Source organism: Ornithorhynchus anatinus, chromosome 14, assembly GCF_004115215.2.
Source record: "Ornithorhynchus anatinus isolate Pmale09 chromosome 14, mOrnAna1.pri.v4, whole genome shotgun sequence".
Classification (NCBI taxonomy): domain Eukaryota; kingdom Metazoa; phylum Chordata; class Mammalia; order Monotremata; family Ornithorhynchidae; genus Ornithorhynchus; species Ornithorhynchus anatinus.
The window spans coordinates 41,496,680-41,514,109 of NC_041741.1; the positions used below are offsets into that span (position 1 = coordinate 41,496,680).

The following is a 17,430-nucleotide window of genomic DNA, read 5'->3' on the forward strand; positions in this document are numbered from 1 at the left end:
ACAGGCTTTGAATCCTCATTTTGCAGTCAAGGAAACTATAGCATAGTGAAGTTAAGTGACTTGCTTATGGTCACACAGCAGACAATTAGTGGAGTCAGGATTAGAAACCAGTATCTGTGACTCTTGCTCTATCTCTTGCTCTATCCACTAGACCACTCTGCTTCTAACTGCTAAATCCCATGGATTTGACTGTGGCTGGTTGTGCTCCACTGTGTGCAGTCTAAAGGCATTTCTTTTGACTACCCAGGGTGCGAAGGCCCCATTTCAACTTTTTGCCTGAATAGTATATCATCCACATTTCTTAAGTAATCTCAACAGTATCCCGTAGGAGGCAAGCAAAATGGCTTAATGGGAAAAAGCACAGGTCCGGGAGGCAGAGGACCGGGATTCTAATCCTGGATCCACCACTTATCTACTGTGTAACCTTGGGCAAGTCACTTCACTTCTCTGTGTCGCAGTTACCTTATCTGTAAATTTTGAATGAAGACTGTGAGTTCTAGGAGGGACAGGAACTGTGTCCAACCCATTATCATTTGTCTATCCCAGCGGTTAGTACAGTGCCTGGCACATAGTAAGTGCTTAACAAATACCACAGTTATTAAGAGCCATCCTTTCCACTCAGTAGCAAACTCAGACTCCTTAATAATGCCAATATTGAAGTGACACGATCCAATTGGCAAAACAGGGGCAGTAAATACATCTGTTAATGTAGATTGGCTTGGTGAGAAATTTTGGAAGGTTAATATTTTTCTTCCTAATTTGAATTAAGAGTTTGAGTACCAGACCCTTTCTGATATTTTCTTTTCAGTGACGTCAAGCTAAAGAATAAAGCCAGGAACTAGTTAGAGCCAGAATGACCTTTTTTGTCCTTTCCTGCAAATGGACAAAACTGGTCAACGATACAGTTGGTAAACACAAAAGAAATTGTGGGTATGATTTTCTAAAGAAAGCATTTAGCTTCATGAAGAACCAGATTTCTTTCCCTGTAGTATTGTTCTTTGTACTATGGAGAGAGAGTGTTGTTATGTTGTTAACTACTCAATATATATGCCAAAGCACAAAGTTAAATCATGGTAGCTACTACTGGCAGGAGATGAAAAGCAGCCACTTAGTATTTTAAAATTTCACTTTCTTGAATAGATCAATAACTCTCTTTAGAGTTCAGCCCATTCTGAACACTTGAGTTGAGTGTGGAATCTTTTACCGAAACGGATTTTAGTGGTTTTAGTAGCCTGCTAGTTTGGCCCTGTTTGACTACCCTGAAGGTGACTCATTTAAGTCTCTTGGATATTTTCCTTCTGAAAATATACTTTCTGAAACAAGGAATACATCGAAAGAAGTTACAACATAGTACAGAAATATTTTTAAAATCCCTCCTCTACCCCGCATCCCGCCACCCACCCAAGTGTTACATATAGAGCACTACACAAACCAAAGTCACCGACTTCCTGCTCTGAGCTTCCTGATGAGAAGCAGCATGGCTTAGTGGAAAGAGCATGGGCTTGGGAGTCAGAGGTCGTGGGTTCTAATCTGGTTATACCACTTGTCAGTTGTGTAATTTAGGGCAAGTCACTTAACTTCTTTGTGACTCAGTTACCTCATCTGGAAAATGAGATTAAGAATGGAGCCCCACATGGGACAACCTGTATCTACCCAAGCGCTTAGAATAATGCTTGGCACATAGTAAACACTTAACAAATACCATCATCATCATTATTATTATTATCCTCAACTGTATTTGTTGGACAAGCCAAACACCAAATATGCACTCTTTCTTTTGGCCAAAAGGTACATGTACACATGGACCCATATTAACAGCTGAAACGTTTTGCTGTCTTTTGGGATGTTTTCCTTTACACTCCAGAGGACTTATGAGGGTGGAAAATAATGGAAAAGCAGGAAAATTGAGGAGTGAGGAAGAGGAGCAGAGCCGGAAACAAGTGGAGGAAAGAGAACAAATCTAGTACTCCTCAGCTTTAAAGTTTAGGTTAATCTCCTTTCATCTGAGTTCCGTGAGGCTAGGGAATCGTGTACTATTGCACTCACCCAAGAACTTAGTGGAATGCTCTGCAATCAGAAGACCCTATAATATTGATTGATTGATGTGATTAATCTTTCAGCTCCACACTCTTTATTCTCCCCCCGAAAACTAACACTCTCTCTCTCTCTGTCTCTGACTCTTTCTCCCTCCCCCTCAATTCAGGACTTCTGTGTCATGTAGGCACTTGTGTACTTTCTTCCCCCAGCCCCCTTGTAGCACCTAAGTACGTACCTTTCTACTCTATTCCTTTACTCTGAAATTTATTGTAATTTACTTTGGTATCTATTCTCCCCCCACCACCAGATTGTAAGGTCCTTGAAGATATTAATCCTAATCCTCTTTCAAATTCTTAGAACAATGTTTTACACAAAGTGTTCTGGTGAAATACGCTCATTGCGTGTTCCTTGAAAGATCCTCCAGGCAGAAATCATGTGTTTTGCTTTTGTTGTTTATTCCTATGTTTTACAAGCAATAGGTGCTCAAAAATGCTGCTGATGCTTTTTCTCTCATGGGGCAAATAAACCAGATTGAGTCTAGAGAACTGATCATAAATCTAAAGTCCACTGAGGGCTAGGGTTTGTGGAAACCCATCTAACAACCAGCTAGAGGAAAGAGAAGCAGCCTGGCATAGTGTATAAAGCCTAGGCAACAGAAGGTCCTGAGTTCTAATACTGATTCTGGTACTTGTCTGCTCTGTGACTTCGAGCAAGTCACTTAACTGTGACTCAGTTACCTCATATAGGAAATGGGGATTAAGACTGCGAGCCCCATGTGAGAGACATGGACTGAGTCCAATTTGGTTATCTTCTATGTACCCTAACACTTGGCACAGTGCTTGGGAACATAGTAAGCACTTAAAAAAATACCATAAAAGAGAGGCAGCCATAGTGAAATGCTGGAGCAGCAGCAGCCCAAGATGGCCTAAATGCTGTTGACATTCTGATTTATCTATCTGAGCAGGGCTGAATGAAAGAAGAAGGAAGAGTGTGGTGAAGGTTTTCTTCAGAGAAATGAGTAATAATAATGATGGTATTTGTTAAGAGCTTACTTACTATATGCCAAGCATTGTATTAAGCGCTGGGGTGGATACAAACAAATCAAGTTGGGCACAGTCCCTGTCCCATGTGGGGCTTACAGTCTCAATCCCCATTTTTATAGATGAGGTAACAGGCACAGAGAAGTAAAGTGACTTGCCCAAGGTCACACAGCAGACAGGTGGTGGAGCCGGGATTAGAACCCAGGTCCTTCTGATGCCTAGGCTTTATTCACTAGGCCAGGCTGCTTCTCCCCCTTGAATAAGTGGGATAACATAGTTCCTACAGCCTCCCCCATGTCCTGAACACTTATCCCATCCCAGCCATCTCCATCCAGGGCAGGGGCCTCCAGCATTTACCTGCTGCAGTGGGCTGCTGTTGGCATCATACTGTACCCTCAGAGCAGGCTGTGATAACTGCTGGAGGGTAGCAAGAAGTCTTTAGGTCTTCCTGAAAGTAGCGGGCACCATCCTGCCCCCACCCACCTACGTCAAGCCCTCTAATTTGAGAGGTAGGGCTCGTGTTCGACCAGGGCAGGAGGTGAACTTGATCTTGTTTTGTTGTTCTATTCTGGAAATCGTTTGTGTTTGGGATAAAAGCTAAGGGCTTGGCCAGTGAAACACTTAATTTTTGCCCCTTCCCCCTTGCTGTGCCCTAGGCTTCGAGCCCAGGAATCGCGTTGTCAAAGGGCAGCCGTGTGTGTGTGTGTGTGTTTGTGTGTATGCACTCAAACCCTACTCAGCAGGACCTCATTTTCTTTGGGAACATCCTGGAAAATTCAAGACAAGATCAAATCTGAAGCAGAACGATTAGAGAAGGCACCAACCACGAGGGAGTGTGGCACTTGACCGAAAGGTCAGGTCTTAAATGGTCTGGGCAGCTGAAAATAAAGCAGAAAGAACAATCCAGAGAGAGTCAGGGAAACTATTGGAAGGACAGAATGGACCCATGAAAATTTCCAAGGCTTGAACCACTCAGGAGCTCAAGTTTTTTATTGTGCCCTCTCAAGTTCTTAGTACAGAGCTCTGCACACAGTAGGTGCTCAATAAACACCACTGATTCTATCCACTTCTATTTTTTTGTAAACTGGGAAGGAGAGAATGGGAAAGAGATGGGAAGGAATCAGTATTTGGATTTGAACCATTAAAAGCCTGAAAGTAGTAGTACAGAATGTAGAGAGTTATTTTTGTTGGAAGGCATATCCGTAACATTTCTGGGCCTCAATTACCTCATCTGTAAAATGAGGATTAAGACCGTGAGACTGTGGGACAAGGACTGTGTCCAATCTGATTATCTTGTATCTACCCTAGCGCTTAATACAGTGCTTGGCACCTAATAAGTGCATAGCAAATACCATTTAAAAAAAAAATTATGCAGTTGGATATCCAGTTGAGGAAACAGTATCCTATCCCTCTAATCTTTGCTGCTACTCTCAGACACTGAATACTGATCTAGGTAGACCTTAGTGTGACATTATTTGAGGCCTAATGAAAAGGAGAAGATGTGACCTTGGACAAGTCACTTAACTTCTCTGGACTTTGGTTATCGATTTTTGAGCACCTATCGAAAGCACTGCATTTTACTAAACTTCATTTTTTCATCTATAAGATGGTGAAGATAATGCCTGCTTCTCCCTACCTCACAGAAATGTTGTGTATACAGAATGGGACAATTTATGTGAAAGCACTCTCCACGTGGGTAGGGAGACTGTCTACCAAATCTATTGTCTCCTAAGCTCTTAATAATGTACGCTGCATACAGTAAGCACTCAATAAATACCATCGGTTGAAAAGAAAAGCACTCAAATTCAGGTTGCTTTTAATACCGGCATGCTTATGAAATTTAAACTTGCCTGTTCACCTACCAGGGGCAGAGTCAGCAAGAGTAGGTGTTGGGACCTAAAGAAACTTCCTCTTCTCCACCTTTCCACCTAAATTTCCCAGTGAGGGTGCAGAAGGAAGAGAAGGGGGATCCAATAACAACAACTGAACTATCATCACCATTATCCCCAGGTGGGTTTGGCCTTTTAACAAGTTGCAGTGGAGCCAGTAGGATGAAGTACAACTTCTCAGTCATTCAGCCGTTCAGTTTGTGCCAGGCATTGTACAAGAGACAAGCTAATCAGGTTGGACGTGTCCACGTGGCTCATGGGGCTCACAGTCTTAATCCTCCTTGTTCAGATAAAGTAACTGAAGTGAGGTGACTTGCCTAAGGTCACACAGCAGACAAATGGCGGAGCCGGGATTAGAACCCAGGTCCTTGTGGGTTCCAGGCCTGTGCTCTATCCACCAGGCCAGGCTACTTCTCCAACTCTGACTCCCAGCCCAGCGTTCCCTTTGTTTTACAAGAGGACTACCTTATGACTTGTAGCAGAGAAAACTGAGAGCAAAATGCTGCTGCTGAGGGAAGCTAAATAATGGCTGACCACAGTAAGGGGGTCAGGTGAAGTTGAACATCTGGCATTATACCTTCACATGTAATTTGGTCAGTGGTTCTGTCTGCGCCTTGCCTTCTGCTCTAGGTCTGATTTATGGCCAAATGCTGGACAGAATTCAGCTATGGAATTTTTTCACATCTGGCTACAAGCTTGCCACATACCCTTCCGTACAATTTTTTTTAGTGGTGACTCTCCAGACAGCCTAAACAAATTGGCTGCTAATGGTTCCTGTATTTCTCAGCTAGCCTTGTTTGGAGTGTGCACTGTAGTCATCTGGGGGCCTAAACAGGGGGCAAGACTACACTGTCTAGTAATTATTACTGGGGGAAGCATCATGGCTTAGTGAATAGAGCATGGGACTAGGAGTCAGAAGAACCTGAATTAATGTTGGTATTTGTTAAGCGCTTACTATGTGCGGAGCACTGTCCTAAGCGCTGGGGTAGACACAGGGGAATCAGGTTGTCCCATGTGGGGCTCACAGTCTTAATCCCCATTTTACAGATGAGGTAACTGAGGCACCGAGAAGTTAAGTGACTTGCCCAAAGTCACACAGCTGACAAGTGGCCGAGCCGGGATTCGAACCCATGAACTCAGACTCCAAAGCCCGTGCTCTTTCCACTGAGCCATGCTGAATTCTATTCCCTGCTCCACCATTTCTCTGCAGTGTGACCTTGGGCAAGTAATTTCACTTCTCTGTGCTTCAGGTACTTTATCTCTAAAATGGGGATTAAGACTGTGAGCCCTATGTGGAACAGGGACTGGGTCCAACCTAATTAGCTTTTATCTACCCCAGTGCTTGGAACAGTGCTTGACATTAGTAAGTGTTTAACAAATACTATTATTATTATTACATTTATCCATCATCTTTCCACATCTAATTGGGCCAACCATCTTCCCATCCATCATGGGTGTTGTAAAATGTAATTAGCTCCTAGGGTATCTCTTAAGTCAACCCGAGAATATATCCCAGATATATATGCCAAGGTCCTGCCAACCAGATGTGCTAGGAATTACAGAAACCTCCTCCTTTGCACAATCATGTATTTCTTCATTAGATGCCGCCGTGACATGCTTGAGGCTGTGGGTGGTGTGAAGGTGGCTGGGTTACATCATACATTCCCCAATATGGTGCATCGGGAAGCCGATACTATTTTATTTGCTATGGAAAAGTAGTTCAGTACACCCGCACACATCAAAGGATGCAAACATGAAGAAACATCTCATCAGTGCAGATGTTTTACAGGTGGAGGGCTTGGTAGGTCGCCCTTATTAAACTAGGATGGTTTCACTTTCTTGTCTAGAAACCAGAACCCTGCCTGATAATTTAACAGGATGAGTCTTATTAAAGGGAAAAAAAAACGCTGGTTGCCAATTATTATTCACTTGGTTAATTTTGCTGTGCAGTAAGTGGTTGGACAGTATTTGTTATGGTACGATTCTTATAAAGAGAATTGATTTTGAACTCTGGGCATTTGTTAAATCCACAGTGCTTGGGTTTGGTGCTTCAGGAGAGGTACCAGACAATGTTAGTTCTTAAGCAGGCGACTTGTTTAGGTTCTCTTTTAGGGCAGCTATATCACAAGGAGTTCACTTAATCAGTTCTATTTCAATTCAATTAGCAATTGAATAGTATTATCATAACACTTCATAATCACACAAATCATTATTGTTTAGCATTTACTGATATTGTGAATATTGAGAACAGTATTCCAGGAACTTATTCAAAACCTCCAACAATACAGTTTCTGATCAACTTCTGGGCAGTCTCAAGATCTAGGGAAGCAGTGTGGCCCACTGGGTAGAGCATGGGCCTGGGAGACAGTGGCTCTGCCACTGATCTGCCGTGTGACCTCAGGCAAGACACTTTACCTCTCAGTGTCTCAGTTACCTCATCTGTAAAATGGGGGTTTACACTGTGAGCCCCAAGTGGGACCTGGACGGTGTCACTGATTAACATATACCTACCCCAGTACTTAGTACAGTACCTTGCACATAGTAAGGGCTTAACTAATACCATAAAGAAATTTTATGATGTGGTTCAGCTTGGTTCCCTTTATAAACTCTCTTGATTGGGCTAGGAGATAAGGCAGTAAGACTATGGAATAGTTTCCTTGTGAATGCCCTCTAGACTTTAAGCTCCTTGTGGGAAAGGATCGTTTCTTCCAACTCATTTATATTGTTCATTCCCAAGAGCTTAGTACAACACTCTGCACACTTTAGGTGTTCAATAAATACCATTGATTGATTGCACAGTAAATACAGTTGGTGATGATGCTAACACCTAGGCCAGCTGTAGAGTTGGGGATAGAGATGGAGGAAGCAGGGCCTGAGAGAAACTTTGTATAAATTAGGTTGTGTACTTTGCACACAATAGTACTCTGCATATTCAGTTGGTAATGATAATACCCAAAGTAATCCTGTGGATTCCAGACACAGACCTTTAGCCACACAGTAAGGGCTTAATAAATACGATTGAATGAATGAACTTTCTACTCTCTCAAGCAGTGGTTCTCAGAGACCCTTTTGCTGCAGTCACTTATGCTACCACCAAACCATTTTGGTAGCTGCATTTTTCAAAATTAGGTTAATTAAAAATTAGTGGCAAGCCATAAAATGTCTGTGGTATTTTAAAATATGCTAGTTGAGAAGCAGCGTGGCTCACTGGAAAGAGCACGGGCTTTGGAGTCAGAGGTCATGGGTTCGAACCCCGGCTCTACCGCTTGTCAGCTGTGTGACTTTGGGCAAGTCACTTAACTTCTCGGTGCCTCAGTTACCTCATCTGTAAAATGGGGATTAAGACTGTGAGCCCCACGTGGGACAACCTGATTCCCCTGTGTCTACCCCAGCGCTTAGAACAGTGCTCGGCACATAGTAAGCGCTTAACAATACTAACGTTATTATTATTATTATTAGTTGCCCCTTTCACTTTTTGGGTCTTTGTTTTTCTCAGTTTGTTCATGTCTCTGTCTCTGCCACAGTTTAGCTATCTCTCTAAATCTATTCCTTTCTCACTGGGGCCTCCTGGAAATATTCTGGTGGCAGCTGAGAAACGCTGGTCTCGGAGTATTATTTCATGTGTTTTCCTCAGTTAAAAATTTAAGATCTTCTCCCCACCCCCCTCCACCCCCCCGATAAATTCACTTCTTTAAAATGGAGAAATTTTCATTTAGATAGTGACGACTTGCATTTTCTGAATTCTCCAAATATTTTTTTTTAACCCAAGGTAGTTGGAGCCTTCTCTCCCCAAAACTTGGCCTTCATTGTGTAACATTCATTCATTCATTAGAAACCAGATTATCAATACTCTAAGCAAGCAACTTCCATGTCACATGTAATACTTCATAATATTTGAGGGCGCCAACCCTGTGCGAGGATTGGATTGGATTTATGGATTGGATTTAATTTGGGTCTTATCCTGGCTCCGCCACTTGTCTGCTATGGATCTGGGGCAAGTCACTTGACTTTTCTCTGCCTTATCCTCATCTGTAAAGTGGGGATTAGGACTGTGAGCCTCATGTGGGACATGGACTATGTCCAACCTGATTAGTTTGTATCTACCTCAGCACTTAGTACAGTGCCTGGCACATAGTAAGCACCTAACCAATAACATTTTAAAAAATAACAAAAAGTACACCATCCCTGCTCTTCATGGGATTGTCCTGCCTATATACCTGGGCCTTTGACATTTTCCACAAAGGCCTCGGCTGTGATCAAGCACTGAAATATCATTTCATTACTTTGAAGGACTTCATCTAAATTCCAAGGTCCCGCTGTGACCAGCCCATGACCCAACCATAGGGCTCAGAAACCTTGAAAGATGCGTCTGGCACCAAAGCAGCAGAGATGAGGCAGCTGTGAAAATGAGTTCCTCGCTTGTCTCAAATCATTGGTCCACAAATAATTCAAGAGATTTTAAATTAGATAGATGTTGCTCAGATGTGTAAGTGAATATCCTATTCTGAGAACCCCTTGGGGGAGAATACGAAGGATAAAGCAATAAAGAGGGAACAATAGGTAGAAATAAAGGTGTGTGGGCCAAACAACTAAACTAGAAACACCGAATGGCACTGCTGAATGACAGAAAAGAAGACAGACAGACAAGAACAAGTAGTTTAAAGAAAACAGTGGAATCACAGGTTGGGAATAAAAACAGCACTAACCACTGGAAAAAAATCCTCTCTCTTGTGCCCACTAGCCATTTCAAGTTTAAGTTACTTGCTTATTGGTCTGATAAATTAAGGTCTGACCATAGGAGCAATTAAAACCCAGCCAAGGCAGTTAATAACTTAGCAGTGAGAAAATGGAGTAAGGAAATGGGAGAGACTGGGGACATATGTTTATGAGATTTAAAAATAAAACATCTTGAGATGCTATAAGACTGCTCAGATCATTCAGTTTGTGTGCAGGTTTGAGTGCACTAGTGGGAGTTAATTGAAAAAAATTGAGCCCAGATTGCTAACCATTACACTGTATAGCACAGCGAAGCAACACCATGTTTTCTCTTAATTGTCACAAAATATTATGTGGGAGCTAGAAAATACTTATGTAATCATGTTGCCACCTAGTTTGGTGATGGTCCTGACAGCTTGTCAAACAGCTGTTTAATATGCAGATCTATAGGTTAGCTATATGATTTCCATAGACATATTGTGTGGAATGGAATATTTTTCTTGCAGTGTTTTCCAGTGCCTCCTATTCTTGTACAGATCAGAAATATTAAATAACTTTATTTCTGTTTGGGTTTCAAAAAATGCTGCCATAAAATAACCTCTGGGCACTATGTACAGTGGAACAGTGCAGTCCTAACAATAAAGCGACCATCTGTGTTTCCTTTCTCTGAGCTCTCTCTCCAACCCCAAATTTTAATTAGTACTCCCTCCCCAGTGCAGTCTGAGAAGAACCTGCTACCTGTGATAGAGAAAACCTACTGGCCACCTTCGGAGAGGAAATATTATGCATGGGTTCAGCTTTCTACCAGAAATTTTCAGAGCTCTTTCATCAAGATACCCTGTTGCCAAAGAATCGTTGAAATTTCTCTTTGAGTCAAACGTCTTTGGCGGAATGCTTAGGTTAGCCTTTCCTAATGTATTATTGTTAGGTGATCTTTATTAGAGACTTCAAATCGCAGCCTATCCTTTCAGGCAATAAGTTGGTACAGGAAGCCAAGTTTTTCTTAATTTCCTCCGTCTTCATCTTGTAATAACATCCAGACGTAGAATACCAGAGCTGGTAGGGAACCCTCATGGCCAAATATTCTAATCCCCTGCCTCTAGTAGTTGAAAGACTAAGCCATCCAGAGAAAATGGCATCAATTCAAGTAAATATTTAGAGATGGACATTCCATAACCTCCTTTGCTAGCACAAGAATATCTTTTTTAGGAGGGATTTCAGTTGGCCTTATTCAATTTAAGCCCTTTATTTCTTGTACATATTCTAGCATGAAGAACAGTGGATCAGCATCTTTTCAGATAATGATAATAATAATAAAAATAATAATGTTGGTATTTGTTAAGCGCTTACTATGTGCAGAGCACTGTTCTAAGTGCTGGGTACAGATACAGGGTCATCAGGTTGTCCCATGTGAGGCTTACAGATAATCCCCGTTTTACAGATGAGGGAACTGAGGCACAGAGAAGTTAAGTGACTTGCCCACAGTCACACAGCTGACAAGTGGCAGAACTGAGATTCGAACCCATGACCTCTGACTCCCAAGCCCGGGCTCTTTCCACTGAGCCACTAAGCCTCCACCCCTCTGGGCTAAACACCCTCAATTCCTTTCATCTCTCCTTGTAGAATATGTACTAAGGTCCTTTGATCATTTCTGCTAATCTTCTCAACACTGCTGGTTTTTCTACATCCTTTTAAAAGTGGGAGCCCCACACTGACCACAACTCTTTTTAACGAAAGCCCACAGTGCTGAAAATAGGGAAAGAATTACTTCCTGATTCCTGCGTGACATACTCTTGTTGAATCTTTCAGCACCAATTTGACTTTTTAAATAATGAAACTGTATCGATGACTGATTCAATTTATGGCCAGCCGTGATCCCTAGGTCTCTTTTTGTTGTATGCCTACCCAATTTTTCTCCATCTTATCTCTGTGATGGGTTTTTTTTTCAGTTTGTTTCTAAAGCAGTACTTTGAACTTAGTTAATTTAATGATACTTTTGAAGTACCATTTTTCTAATTTTTCAAAGTCTCTTTGAATTCTAATCTTGTCTTCCTCAACAAATTTGTTGAGGGTGACTTAGATTCTTTCTTCCAAGTCTTTGACAAAATTACTGAATGGAACTGGTGCAGAAGCCCATCCATGTGAGGCCCAATTACCCCCCAGCTTGGCATAGAGGCATTAATTAGAATTCTAATTAATTAATTAGAAGCAGCGTGGCTCAGTGGAAAGAGCACGGGCTTTGGAGTCAGGGCTCATGAGTTCGAATCCCAGCTCTGCCACTTGTCAGCTGTGTGACTGTGGGCAAGTCACTTCACTTCTCTGGGCCTCAGTTCCCTCATCTGTAAAATGGGGATGAAGACTGTGAGCCCCACGTGGGACATCCTGATTCCCCTGTGTCTACCCCAGCGCTTAGAACAGTGCTCGGCACATAGTAAGCGCTTAACAAATACCAACATTATTATTATTATTATTAATCACTGCCCTTGGGATGAAACTCTTTGGCCAGCTGTGCTGCCATCTATCACTAGTACAGTCCAGATCTGAGAAACAGCGAGACCTTATGGAAAGAGCACAGGCTTGGGAGTCAGAGGATCTGGGTTCTAATTCTGGCTCCGCCACTTGCCTATGGTGTAACCTTGAGCAAATCACTTAACTTCTCTGTGCCCTAGTTCCCTCCTTTGCAAAATGGGGATTCAATACCTGTTCTCCCTCCACCTTAGACTGTGAGCCCCATGTGGGACCTGATTGTTTTATATGTACCCCTGTGCCTAGTACAGTGTTTGGCACATCATAACCACTTAAATATCACGATTATTACCCCCTGGACCTTTAATGGGGTTGTTAAGAGAAGTAGTAATAATGCTATTTATTAAACCTTTACAATGTACTAAGACCTGTGGGAGACACTGGGGTTGAAGCAAGAAAATTTTATTGGACACATTCCTCGCCCCAGGGAGGTACAGTCTAAGAGGAAGGAAGGACAGATATCTCCTCATTTTACAGGTGAGGAAACTGAGGCCCAGAGAAGTTAAGTGATTGACTCAAGGTTTCACAACAGGCAAGTGACAGAGCTTGGATTAGAACCCAGTTGTCCTGACTTCCAGTCCTGTGGTAGGTCTCACGGCCTAACAAAATAATCAAAATGATTTTGCTTCTCCCTTGTACATGTGGTTTCTGTTCTGTTGTAGAAAAAAATTAAATTCATCTAGCACAAGTCACTCTACGTAAAGCCAGTGGATTTCTTTCTAGGATTTTGTGCTCTTCTGTGCGGCTGCCTATTGATGGTTTAATCACTTGTTCTAGTGTTACCTAGGATCAATGTTAAGCTTATTGTGCTGGAATGACCAGGATCGTTCTTTTCCTCTGTGTCAAAGACAGGCCTTTTCCAAAATCCTTGCTCCATGTCCCTGAGAAGCTTAGTTTAGGCATCTGGTGATCCTCTTCTCTTTCTCTTTTCCTCTATCTTTGCTCCCTCCCTCATCTTCCCTTCTCCCCGCTCCTCTTCTTTTCTCCTCAAAAGTGTCTTTTTCAGTCTCACCCCATTTGTATCTCCCTAAGTGACTTCTGCATTGATAAGTTTCATTCAGATCTGTGTAAATGGTTTAGATGGTTTAGCTGAAATCTACCTCTGTAAGGTTCTGCGAAATGGAAATTTTACATTAGTTAACTGAACTGACAGAGTCCAGAAATTTTTCTATTTGGTTGTAATGCAGGGCAGATTAAAGCACTGTGAAGGTAAGACCCTCCCCAATCCCGCACAGAGGAACAGGGGATTTTTCAAGAGGAAGTGGTTGGTCCAGAATTTACACAAGAAATGCCCCACCTCAGCAACCTATGGTCATCATCCCTCTAGGCCGAAAGCTCGTTTTGGGTGGAAAATTTGTCTATTATATTGTTACATTAAACTTATTATATTGTTACATTGAAGTACCAAGCACTTAGTACAGTGATCTGTACAGAGTAAGTACCCAGTAAGTACGATTGACTGACATCAGCCGTGATAAAACAGGTTGAAAAATACAGGGTTAGCAGAGCACATGCGCCATGCCATCCCCTAAAACTCTGATGTTGCCCAGACTGCCTGATTGACAAACACTTTTCTGCAAACCGTCAAGCACAAACCTGTGGCCACAGGTCAATCAGGACACAGCTTGAGGAAGCAGTCCCGCCTCAATCCTATCTTGATTGCCTGAGCCCAATTGGTGTTTTCCAGCTTTTCAAAACTCAAATCCCTTTTCTCGATTCATCTAACAAGCCAGATTGCATTAGTGCCATGAAGAAGCAGATTAGGTCTGTATACTGGTGTTTATGAACTTTTTTCAACCTATTGCTAAGTTTGTGTGGTGCAGACCCATACGGATAGCTAGACAAGGTGTCAGGTTACAACTTGAGCATCCTGCATCTCCACGTCTACCTTTACAAGCAGGCTCCACTCTCCCTTGCCCATGTTACAACGGGTATTTATACAAAATGCATAAGAGCAGGTCTGCTTCTGGTGCTTAAAACGGTGATCGTATTACTAAACTTGTTCATTTTTATAACGTCAAAAGAAGTTTCTACTTACACTCCAGTGTAGTCTATAAAAAGGCTAGTACATAATCCTTAAATAATAGATCAATTACAGGTTTCTTCAGCCTGTGCAATCTGGTGTTCAAAGCTTCTTTGGATAATTATACATTTGCATTAAGAGTCTATGACATTTTAAAACAAGGGGAAATAATTCCCATGGGAAATGTGTATTAGAACCCAATTTGTCATAGACTGATCAAGTATCCAAATATTTGATATTGGTCTCCAGGATCAACACAAATAAAGCTGCTGGCGCTTGAAGAAAACACTCTTGAAATTCTACCACATAGCAGTGGACTGCCCAACCACAGTGATCAGAAATATTTTTCAAGAACTATACCCCCCAAAGAATAATCTTAGTAATAGTTATATGTTAGTTAATTACTTTGGCTAATAGGTACTAGAAAAGGAAACACTTTTCCATACAGATGGTATTAAGCATATGGGAACCCCTTCTAACATCAATCAATCATATTTATGGAGTGCTTACAATGTGCAAAGCACTGTACTAAGCACTTGTGAGAGTATAACAGAGTTGGTAGATACGTTTCCCATGAAGTGGGTTATAAAATGAGAATTGAAGACACAGAAAGGCCCATTGGAGAAGCTTGGGAGGGGCATTTCTGAGTAGCTTAATTCCTCATTCATCCTGAGGAATAGCCTTTATTTCAATAATAATAATGATAATAGTAATTGTGGTCCCTGTCCTATATGGGCTCACAGTCTCAATCCCCATTTTCCCGACGATGTAACTGAGGCACAGAGAAGTTAAGTGACTTGCCCAAGGCCACACAGCAGGCAAGTGGCGGAGCTGGGATTAGAACCCATGACCTTCTGACTCCCAGGCCCTTGCTCTATCCACTACACTATACTGCTTTGGGGTCTGTGAATGTGTGCATGAATGTGGGTGTCCGTTTCAAAATGTGGAGCTATATATTACCTGGAATAACCATTCTGTTTTTATTTTTGCAATGTTAAATTAACATGTTACTTATTTCTTGTTTTCTCCTTTCCCATATCTCTTTCTTTCTTAAATCACTCTAGGAGTCCTTTGCTTGCCAGACAGCCTGAGTCTTCACCGAGACCAGCAACGGTCAAACAAACCAGGAGAAGTACAGATGTTCAGCCAGTCAGAATTGAGAACTATAGAACAGTCTCTGCTCGCAACCCGGGTTGGGAGTATCGCCGAGCTGAGTAAGTTGAAAGCCATTTGCCATTCCTTTACCCCATTTTCAGGTGTTCTGGGATCGTATTATCAGCTCCACTCCTTGATTTTCCTGAGTAATTCAAGGCAGTCAAGCACTTGAGAATTCAGAATCAGTCTTTATGCTTGTTTTCCACCCCTGAATGTATTAGTATTATAAATTATATAAATTTATGGATATGGAATTATCTGTGGCGGTGGCCTCTCAGCTCCTGGGATGACAGGGCCAGGACAGTCCTGAAATTTGTGGATTTATCCTGCTTCCTGATATAGGTCCTTCGGTATTCATAGTTGTGTCTTGTTGAGTTGCCAGAGTTTCCCGGGCAACTGAAATATCTTTGATACCAGCTACTGGATTGCTTGTGCTTCCCTTAGGTGTGACTGGAAGACTGGATCTAGTAAAAACCCTGCTGTATTCCATTGCTGATGGGAAAAAGATCTGACAAAGTCCCTTTAAGTCTGGTGCAGCCAGCCACATAAATCAATCAGTCATAGTTATTGAGTGCTTACTGTGTGTAGAGTATTGTACTAAGCCCTGGGAGAGTACAGTACAACAGAGTTGGTAGACATGTTCCTTGCCCACAGTGAGCTAATAGTCCAGAGGGGAAAATCACTTCACATTCATTCAATAGTATTTATTGAGCACTTACTATGTGCAGAGCACTGTACTAAGCACTTGGAATGTACAATTCAGCAATCACATCATTGTGGAGTCATCTTAGGATCCTGATAAACTTCTCAGGGCAGCTAAATTTCTGTAGCAATTCCCAGAGCCCAGGTCTTCTTTGGTGTCAAAGGCTTTTGTAAGGTCCACGGCACACCAAGTAGATTCCTTGAAAGTGTTCCCGTTACTTCTTTTGTGGGTTGCAGGAGACAGTGATCATGCTTACTGTGCCCCTTTGTGGTTGAAGTTCTTTAGTAGTAGGCCCAGGAAGATCCTGGCTAGGATTTTGCCAGAAGTAGAGAACAGTGAGAATCCCAATTACTTGAAGAGACAAAGGAACATTATAAACTCTCATTGCATCTCTCGGGTGATGAGAATTCAGGGTCCAAGATGCTGCTTCCCACGCTAGATTGTAAGCTCCTTGAGAACAAGGATCACTTCTCCCTAATTGTATTGTGCTCTCCCCGGTGATTAGTACAGTGCTCTGTATTAAATAAGCACTCAATAAATACCATTGATTGATTAATTGATTGAGAAGCAGACTTAGATTACTTGTAAGCACATGAACGCAAAAAACTGAACCGTCCACAAAAGAAAATTTTATTTCATCTAATAATGAAATATTAAATGAACATTTTCAGTAGGTAAAATACTGTTCCGTAGAGCCAGAGTAAATAAGAGATTTTCAGTCTAGGAAGAGGATCACAGACGTACATCACAAGTAGTCGAAATAGTCAAAATTCAGGGATGAAAATAGCAAAGAGTTAAAAATATATAAGTTTAAAAAGTGCTCAGAGGAAGTTTCAGATACCTCAGTGCTTTGGCTCTTGATTTACAAAACTTTGGCAATGTCAGGGATGTTGTAAAAATTAGAACTACAGGTTGAGGCCCCATGGTGTTTGGAGGGAGAGGAGGACTGCCACCCTGAACTGAGGGGATCCTTAAGGACTCCTGGAAGTAAGTGAAAGGAAAAGCAAGCTTTTAGTACAGAGCTCTTTAAACAGTAAGTACTCAATAAATACAATTGAATGAATGAATGAAATCTCCAGCCCCAGTCAGTCATAATTATAAGTATGGGTATTGTTTAAATGCTTAAATCTGTACCAAGTATTGTGCTTGAGAATTGGCTAGATACGGTATAAAAGGTTTGGGACACAGTTCCCCGTCCCACATAGGGCTCACTGTCTTAAGAAGGGAGAGAACAGGTGTCTTACTCCCATTTTGCAGATGAGAAAACTGAGGCACAAAAGAAATAAAAGTGATTTGCGCATACAGCAGGCTGGGCGGGGAAGCGGGGGAGGCTTGACTTCT

The 17,430-nt window shown here is 42.0% G+C and overlaps 1 protein-coding gene across 2 annotated transcripts in view; it reads left to right on the forward strand.

Annotated features, from left to right (window-relative positions):
• Positions 1–17,430, forward strand: part of BTBD11 (BTB domain containing 11) — a 267,602-nt gene that overhangs the window by 167,822 nt on the left and 82,350 nt on the right. For both annotated transcript variants that reach the window (XM_039914090.1, XM_029078674.1), the window contains exon 4: positions 15,296–15,445. In XM_039914090.1, the coding sequence (XP_039770024.1) occupies positions 15,296–15,445 (150 nt within the window). The remainder of the gene's footprint in view (positions 1–15,295; positions 15,446–17,430) is intronic.